Source organism: Parambassis ranga, chromosome 19, assembly GCF_900634625.1.
Source record: "Parambassis ranga chromosome 19, fParRan2.1, whole genome shotgun sequence".
Classification (NCBI taxonomy): domain Eukaryota; kingdom Metazoa; phylum Chordata; class Actinopteri; family Ambassidae; genus Parambassis; species Parambassis ranga.
Window position 1 is genome coordinate 24,176,102 of NC_041039.1, and position 9,391 is coordinate 24,185,492.

The window sequence follows — 9,391 nt, forward strand, 5'->3', positions numbered from 1 at the left end:
TGCTCCACAGATACACTTAAAGCAGTCACACCCTTAATCATGTGAAATTTTAGTCTCATTACCATTAACTAAACATGCAAGTGACATAAAAACTCTCATTCTTTACAGTGGAGATGATCCACATGTCTGTTTCTGCTGTACTGTTGGGCACTTTAACATGGAGGTCTATGAGGACGGACTCACCTTCAGCTGCCCCCAGAGGCCACAGGAGGAACTGCAGGGTATGGTTTCATGTCTCAGGTTTCTGTGTGGACACGATGAATGCAGCTGAAGTCAAGAACATCTTTTAATCTCCTGGTGACTTCATCATTGATCATCAACATGTGTATTCAAATGTGTGTTTTAGTTTGAAACAAGCTGCTTCTTATTGTTCAAATGTGGCGTCAGACTGAAATCAATGCAAACCAATCAATCAAACACACACATTGTCCTCATCGTGGGACAAATGAAGGTTTCCTTCATCTTACTACAGATTGATCAGAATCAGACAGGAGGTTGTGTTGAGCTTCCTGCAGCCTGAGTCTTTGGGGGGCGGGCTTTACTGCCCTGCTGTTAATGTATCACCTCTTACAGTAACTGGGAGGGGACATGCCGCCCATGGCTACATATACATGTGCACCTTCCGCCGTGGCGTGCAGTGTCTCAGTTCAGGCAGGCAGCATGGGGAAAGGGTTTTACGTCAGTAAGGCAGTGGGCATCGTGCTGGTCATCGTGGGTGCGGCCGCCCTGGCCACCATCATAGCTCTGTCTGTGGTCTACTCTCAGGAGAAGGCAAAAAACACCCAGGTGTCGCCCACGGATGGAGGGCCGACGTCCAAGCCTCCTGTCACCACACCCACGCCGTCCAACGAACCCTGGGACAAGTATCGGCTGCCCAAGAGCCTGATGCCACACTACTACAACCTCACCCTGTGGCCTCGGCTGACCGAGGACCCAAACACCAAACTGTACATCTTCACTGGTAAGGCTGGGATCCGCCTTCCCCCGCAGCACTCTAACAGCATCCTCCTCACAGGATGGAGAGGAAGAGGGGCAGCCCTTCTTCCTCCCGACAGGCCAGCATCAGTCACATCTGAGCAGCTCATCATTTTCTGAAAGAAGCATCCTCACAGAGCTGTGTTTACACCACCTGAGGAGCAGCCTGGATCTTCTCAGATGTTAAAGTCCTGAATAAAAACAAATCTGTGAGGATGCTCCTAACCAACCAACACCCACGACGTTCCAGCTAAACCAGCTGCAAAGTCAAGTTTACAATCCCAGATAGTATCCGAGTGTAACCCTGAAGAATTTGACTTCAGTCTTTTTTTCATTCTTTTAGCAACAATTCCAATAATTATTTATCAGAAACAGCCAAAGCAGGGTGACAAAGACTCCTCTTACAAGCTCGCAGGTTCTAGCTTCTCTTTATTTGTCAAAGTTGGATTCTTTGTCTCTAACCTGTGTGTCTTCAGCAGGAATCTGACGGTTCTGATGATTCTTTTTTATCATTTGTAAGATAATCAAATATTTTAAAATCAAGACCTGAAGCAGTTTATTATTTACTGTCACCACACAAATCACTCTAATCAATATGTAAACAGGTCTGTCATAGGTCACGTGATCTCTGACCCCTGGTGTGTTTTGTATTGTGTGTTTAACACTCACACACACACGGCTGCTGATGATCACAGTGTGTGCGTTCTTGCTGTTTCAGGTGAATCTACTGTGGAGTTTGAGTGTCTGGAGGACACAAACCTCATCCTCATTCACTCCAACAGGCTGAACTACACCACTCTTACAAACGGCCAGCTGGCCCTGCTCAGTGCAGTCAGCAGCGGGGTGGAGGCTCCCACCATCACAACCTCCAGGCTGCAAACGGTGACGCAGTACCTGGTCCTGCAGCTGGACAGGAACCTGGTGAAGGGCCAGCTCTACCGCGTCTACACCAAGTTCACCGGGGAGCTGGCCGACGACCTGGGAGGCTTCTACAGGAGCGAGTATGAGGAGGATGGAGTGAGGAAGTACGTGTCACTTTTCATCAGCACTTCTGTCTGTGCTAGCCTTAGCTTAGCATAAAAACAGCTTCAGCCACAACGAGGCACCGCTGCTCTCTGTCCTCTTTCAAAATGATTATGGTCTTTGATTATCAATATATTTCCTGATTGTCTGGTTTCCAGCTATTGGCTGCTCTGAAACGAAGTGACCAGGGTTAGGATGGAAAGTACATCTTAAAGTATGACGTCACAAAATGTTGCTCAGATGAGGAACATACAGCAGCAGGACTGTGTCCTAACACCCAGTCACCTGTTAGCATGTTAGCACTTCCTGTCACCTCACAAGCTCAGCAGGTTTTTATTCCACGTTTACTGTCTGAAAAAAGGCTACATGCTAACAAGTGGCTGAATGGGACTATTGACCTTTTTTAGGGGTTTTACAGTGGCTTTACCCCTCCTCTGTAGCAGGAGGTCTTTACCTCCAGACTCTGTCTTTGAAAGATGCTGTTTCTTTCTTGTAACATCCACCGGTCTGTTTCCTGTTAGGGTTGTGGCCACCACTCAGATGCAGCCGACAGACGCCAGGAAGGCGTTCCCCTGCTTCGATGAGCCAGCGATGAAAGCTACCTTCGACATCTCTCTGATCCATGACCCTGGGACTGTGGCCCTGTCCAATGGCCGAGAGTTAGGTCAGTGCCACCCGCTGACAGGAAGTGTTCTATGAATCCTGAAAATCATTCACAGGGTTCTGTGTTCTTCTGCAGAAACAACCAACATCAACATGGAGGGGAAGAATCTGCACAAGACTGTCTTCGAGCGGACTGAGAAAATGTCCACCTACCTGCTAGCGTTCATTGTCAGCGACTATGACTTCATTAACAGCACCATTGATGACGTTCTGGTACGCGTCTCCCCACACAGAATTTGAGCGCACTTCTTTTTTGTATATATCATCATGTGTTGTATCTTGTGGTTTGGGTTTAGATCAGGATCTACGCTCGGAAGCCCGCCATTGCTGCCGGCCAAGGAGCTTACGCCCTGAACAAAACCGGACCCATCCTCAAATTCTTTGAGAAGTACTACAACTCCAGCTACCCTCTGCCCAAATCAGGTGAGTACACACACACACACACTTCACTTATGGTTCCGGCTTGTTATGGACAGACACATATAAAAACATCAGCCCGAGATCGGCCCAAGATCAGCCTTAGAACAGACCGAGATCAGCCCGAGAACAGCCTTAGATTGGCCCGAGATCAGCCTGAGAACAGACCGAGAACTGACCGAGATCAGCCTGAGATCAGTTGTTAGGTGCCTCAGTGGATGAAAGTCAGAGTGCTGCGTTGATGGGAACAAACACAGGATGACCTCACATGTGTGGTCAGTACACGGTGTACCTGAATGTGTGTTTTTATGGTCGGCCTCTAAATAATTAACTTTTATTGACTTTGCGTCTGATAACACAGCCCTCATCCAGCAGAGAATAAAAAGCTTGTCCTCTTCTTTATTGATCTGATGCTCACCTGACAGTTTTCTCTTTTATGAACTGATCACGCACAGCGCTGCTTATCAGCAGATAAGACTTGACATGATTGTACTTTTACTTCAGTACACATCACATCGCTCTGCGTTTCCTTTCAGTCACCACTTGCTGTCAGCAGATTTAAATTATGAGACATTTGAGGCTCAAAGTGGAGAAACAAAGAGAGAACGTAGTGTTTCTTCCACTGATCAGAGTTCACCAAGGTGACTCTTCATCGGGCTGACACTGGACTGAGAAGTGAAAACAGTGTATTTACATTTTTACTCTGATACATACACACCTTCCAAAGAGGGTTCACACAGTGTGTGACATCAGCAGAGAAACACACAACAAACGCACAAACTGAAGACACAGACACAGAGAGAACCGGTGTTAAAGCTGCCCTGTCTCCTGCTACAGATCAGATTGCTTTGCCTGACTTTAACGCTGGAGCCATGGAGAACTGGGGTCTGATCACCTACAGAGAGACGGCGCTGCTCTACGATGAAGCCTTCTCGTCCAACTCCAACAAGGAGCGCATCGCCACCATCATCGCTCATGAACTGGCTCACATGGTGAGGCCCCTCAGAGGGCTGCAGCTCTTCCTCAGAGGTCTGCAGCTCTTCCTCAGAGGGCTGCAGCTCTTCCTCAGAGGTCTCAGAGGGCTGCAGCTCTTCCTCAGAGGTCTGCAGCTCTTCCTCAGAGGGCTGCAGCTCTTCCTCAGAGGTCGCTGAGGTCCTCCTGATTTGGGTTCTGTGTGCTGTCTCTGCAGTGGTTTGGGAACCTGGTGACCCTGCGGTGGTGGAATGACCTGTGGCTGAACGAAGGCTTCGCCTCCTATGTGGAGTACCTGGGCGCACACGAGGCTGAACCCGACTGGAACGTGGTAAGAACCCCCCCTTCTCACCGCCTCAGTGATCATCAGTGCAGGTGATCAGCGGCATTCTGACACGTTCATCTCCTTCGTGTCATCACAGAAAGAACTCATTGTCCTCGGAGACGTGCAGAGAGTCTTCGCTGTCGATGCCCTAGCCTCCTCTCACCCTCTGTCCTCTAAAGAAGAGGACATCCAGAAGCCAGCACAGATCAGTGAGCTGTTTGATGCCATCTCATACAGCAAGGTAACACACACACACATACACACACACACACACACATACAGACACACAGACACACAGACACACACACAGAGGTCTGCTCAGCCTTCCAAATTACCTCAGAAATGTGTATTTTATTCTTATAATGTCATTCTATGTAAATGTTTGTTACCCGATACATTTCTAAATGTATGTAACATAACGTGTGTGTGTGTGTGTCTGTGTGTGTGTGTGCCCCTCCACAGGGTGCGTCCGTCCTCAGGATGTTGTCAGACTTCCTGACTGAAGAAGTCTTCACAAAGGGACTCCAGGTGAGGACCCCACCTGAGCCTGGGCGCTGTTACTGTTGTGGTGTTTGTATTCATGTGTGCAGGCAGATTATGTCATATAAACATCACACACATCTGGACACACACACACCTCTGTGCTGCATCACAGCTGCACGTTCTCACACAGCCTCGCTGAGCAGCTGAGCTGAGCCGCCTGACGTCTCCTGCTCTGTCTGAGTCCTGTCTGTCTTCTGTCTGTCCTCAGACGTATCTGGCTGAGTTTGCATTTGGAAACGCCGTCTACACAGACCTGTGGAAGCACCTGCAGATGGTACGCTGTGCTGCACACCCTTCACATTCAGACACTCTGTGACTGCTTTCAGCATGTTAGCGGCTTCAGGGGCATTTCTCCTCAGCTGTGGTACCTGCAGCAGTTTCATGCTTTTATTTTTAAATGTTCCTGTGACATCATGTTTGACATCAGGCTGTGGACGCCACCGGCACCGACCTCCCAGCATCAGTCCATGACATCATGAACACCTGGGTGCTGCAGATGGGCTTCCCTGTCGTCACCGTCAACACACAGAGCGGGGAAGTGAGCCAGCAGCACTTCCTGCTGGATCCAGACTCCAACGTCACCACGGAGTCCCCCTTCGGGTATTTATGCTGCTTTATTTGAGTCATGTGTAGCGTCTCATCCCCACACAGGCCTCAGATCTAAAGACGCTGGTGTTCCCGCTGCAGGTATCAGTGGATTGTTCCCATCAGGTGGATGAAGAGCGGAATGGTCCAGAGCCAGAAGTGGCTGGAGGTCAAATCCAGTACGTGAGTCTGTGCTGACACCATGAACCGCCTTAGGTTCAGCTTGTTTCACCTAAACAAAGCTCTGACTGTTGTTCTTATTGTTCATTGTTCTTTAACCCGCTCCCTGAACATCTTCAGCGTGTCTGCAGGTCATTTCAGGAACCATCAGACTTTCAGACCCATCATGCTGCAATAACTTCTGTTTTCCTGTGCAGACACGTTTGCAGAGATGAAGGTTTCAGGAGAGGACTGGCTGCTCGCCAACCTCAACACTGTGGGATACTACAGGGTTAACTACGACGCCGCCAACTGGGACAGACTCCTGAAAGTGCTGAGGACCAACCATTCGGTGAGAGTCCGCCGTCAGTCGCTGTGCGAGGCTGCTCTGATCACAGGCGCACTGTCTAATCTGATTTCTTCCCCTTAAAGGCCATTCTGAGGATCAACAGAGCTCAGCTGATGGATGACGCCTTCAACCTGGCCAGGTAAGTCCTGCCACACACGTCCTTCCTGTCACATGATCAGACAGTGTGTTCTCATTGGTCACTGACTAGACAGACAGACACACCGTCATGTCTGCAGCTGCAGCCTGTCAATCTGTCTATTTTCACGTTCTGTGTCTTTGAAGAGCCAAGGTCATCCCCACAGTCCTGGCCCTCAACACCACCAAGTACCTCATCAGTGAGAGGGACTACATGCCGTGGAAGTCGGCCCTGAACAACCTGGACTTCTTCTACCTCATGTTCGACCGCAGTGAGGTTTACGGCTACATGCAGGTGCGCCTCACTTCACAGCCCGGGCTCCGCCACCAAACACGGCCCTGACCTTCACTGTCCGTCTGATTTACAGGATTATCTGAGGAAACAGGTCACCCCTCTGTTCCAATACTACAAGACCATGACGGGAAACTGGAGCAAAGTACCTGAGGGACACATGGACCAGTGAGTAAACACAAGCACCGGGCAAACATGCAGGTCCCACTGTGTCACAAGAAGCTCTTCTGTGGTCTGAGCCTACCTGTCCCACTTTGATGTCCACAACACCACAACAATGTTCACTTTGAATTATTGGAAAATTATACGATATTCACTTGAGTTTTTTTGGAGGACTTCTTGGACTCAAAAAGAAATGTCCATAAAAAAGAAGTCATCAGATTATGAAATCAAAGTGTAGATAATCTCTGAAATTCTAATCTCAGTCCAGTGGGCTGTAGTTCCTGATACACACACGAGCTAAACACAGCTCATGAGAAAGTATGCGGTGCTGAGGATAACATGTTCCTTCACTGAAAACTCCCGTCGTAGTTCATCTTTAACCCTTTAAACTGAGTCCCGGAGATAAAAATCTGACTTACTACTTTTATTAAAGAGAGTTCCTCCCATCTCTGACTCTATGATTTCTTACTTCCTGTGCCAATAAGGTACAATCAGGTGGATGCTATCAGCCTGGCCTGCAGGACGGGCCTGAAGGAGTGCCAGGACCTGGTCCAGTCATGGTTCAAGCAGTGGATGGACACTGACACCAACACGTGAGTGTCCTCCCCATCGTTTCCTACTTTCTCTGACCTGTGACCTGTTCATCATCTGTGTGTCCCCTTCCTCCAGGATCCACCCCAACCTGCGCTCCACTGTGTACTGTAATGCCATCGCAGCAGGGGGCACTGTGGAGTGGAACTTTGCTTGGAAAAAGTTCAAGGAGGCTAGCATTGCTACAGAAGCTGAGAAACTGCGCGCTGCGCTGGCGTGCACCACGCAGCCATGGCTGCTCAACAGGTACGCCTCATTAACACACCGCTAACCAACCACAGACCTACACTGACCACTATGCTGGTGAGCAATGTTTGCACATGATTCCTCTTATCTTTTATTTTTACTGTACTATAATATATAATATATTTAACTCTTGCTCTGACTGCCACTGGTACCCGAATTTCCCTGAGGGACCTTTTCAAAGGGATTAATAAAGTCTATTCTATTCTACACACACCTGCACAGGTACCTGGAGTACACTCTGGAACCTACCATGATCCGGAAGCAGGACGCCACCTCCACCATCGTCTACATTGCTAGCAACGTGATTGGACAGTCGCTGGCGTGGGACTTCGTCAGGGCTCGGTGGTCATACATCTTCACTCAGTGAGTACAGGCTGCTGTGAGCAGGTCATCCTCACGCAGATTTACAGTCACCTTCATGACTTCATGGATCTCACAGTGTGCGAGCTGAGGTGACCTTTGGCCTTCATAAACCCTTCATGTGGGTTCAGTGAGTTAAACACTGAACAGCTGCACCTCCTCTGATGATGATTTTTCCTCTCACAGGTACGGCGGAGGATCCTTCTCCTTCTCCAACCTCATCAACGGAGTCACCAAACGCTTTGCCAGCGAGTTCGAGCTTCAGCAGGTTCGTCCATACTCACCATGATTTTCACATGTGGACACATCAGGTGTCTCACAGCGTCACTTTAAACCCATCCACGGTGATGTCACAGTTCTCACGGTGATGTCACAGTTTGACTGTCGGTGGTAGTGTCGCCTCACTGTTCTGATGTGTAAACACTGTTATGAGCAGTGTGTCTCTAAGCTGCAGCACCTGGGCGTCAGGTTTTAGTGTGAGCAGCATGTACTGTGAGATCATAGATGAGTATGAAGCTGATGAAGATGAGGGTTGTGCTGCTCCGCCTGTGTGTTCTGACCTCTGACCTGTGTGTTCTTGTCGTGACAGCTCCGGCAGTTCAAGGCCGATAATGCAGAGGTGGGTTTTGGCTCCGGGACGCTGGCGGTGGATCAGTCCATCGAGAGAACTGTTGCCAACATAAAGTGGATCGCAGAAAACAGGGACAACGTTCTGAACTGGTTCAAGGACGCCAACAAGGAACCAGGACTTTAGATGGAACCCTCTGTGGAGGAGAAGGACTGCACAGTGGACGCCCCTGTCCTCTGGGTTTGCTGATATTTTGTTCTGACCACAGAGGACTGGGTTTTGTAATTTTATACTTTTATAAATTGGTTTAATATAATTTTTTGACATCATGATTCAGAGAGGGCCGTGTAGACTATGTGTGGATACTTGTGTGTTTTCTTATAGTAATAATTATTTTCGGTGTATCTGAGCCTTTTCTGTTTTTAAACGCGACACTTGGTGATGATGTCTCAATATGTTTGATAAACCTGGACTGTCACTGTAAACATGCCCTTATTTATTGTTCCAATTTTTCAGCTGTTTTGTTCTGTTCTTATCATGAATTAGACAAAAGAAAAGGAATGTCTGATCTCCAAAAGAAAATACAAACATTTACTAACAGCTTGTTGAGAGGTTTTCTCTGTATTAACTACAGCTAAATGAGGTTTATTTATCCAGGTATATGCATTTTTGGTTAAGTTTCCATCACTAAACATTTATTCGTAACCTGAAGTCTCAGCCAGAGCATTTAAAAGGAAACGTGTTGGTCCGCCTCTAAGCCACCAGGGGGCGTCAGTGTCTCATTTACTGCTGAGGACGCTCCTTCTTACTGCCTGAAGTTTCTCAGGTGTGTAACTGCTTCAGTGCCAAAATGAATCCGTCAGGTTTCATAACAAGCTGATGAAGGTCCTCAGTCATCCAGGATTTCTTCACTCAAGGTTGGAGCGTCTGGACATGTAGAGTCCTCTTGAAGACGTTCCTCTGCTCCTCCGTCAGCTCCATCGGTTCTAACTGTTTGGTGGGAAACATGGTTTAAATGTGGTGGAG

At 48.4% G+C, this 9,391-nt stretch overlaps 1 protein-coding gene across 1 annotated transcript; it reads left to right on the plus strand.

Moving 5' to 3' along the window:
* Positions 1-258: 258 nt before the first annotated feature.
* On the plus strand, positions 259-8,965 carry LOC114451537 (aminopeptidase N-like). The gene is made up of 21 exons (XM_028430216.1): positions 259-961; positions 1,694-2,000; positions 2,520-2,662; positions 2,738-2,874; positions 2,958-3,084; positions 3,916-4,070; positions 4,268-4,381; positions 4,473-4,616; positions 4,838-4,903; positions 5,127-5,192; positions 5,346-5,518; positions 5,606-5,682; positions 5,881-6,014; positions 6,095-6,150; positions 6,294-6,441; positions 6,515-6,606; positions 7,086-7,193; positions 7,270-7,437; positions 7,660-7,800; positions 7,984-8,065; positions 8,387-8,965. Exons 1-21 carry the CDS (start codon positions 589-591, stop codon positions 8,549-8,551), a joined length of 2,976 nt encoding a protein of 991 aa, XP_028286017.1. The 5' UTR covers positions 259-588; the 3' UTR covers positions 8,552-8,965.
* Positions 8,966-9,391: the final 426 nt, after the last annotated feature.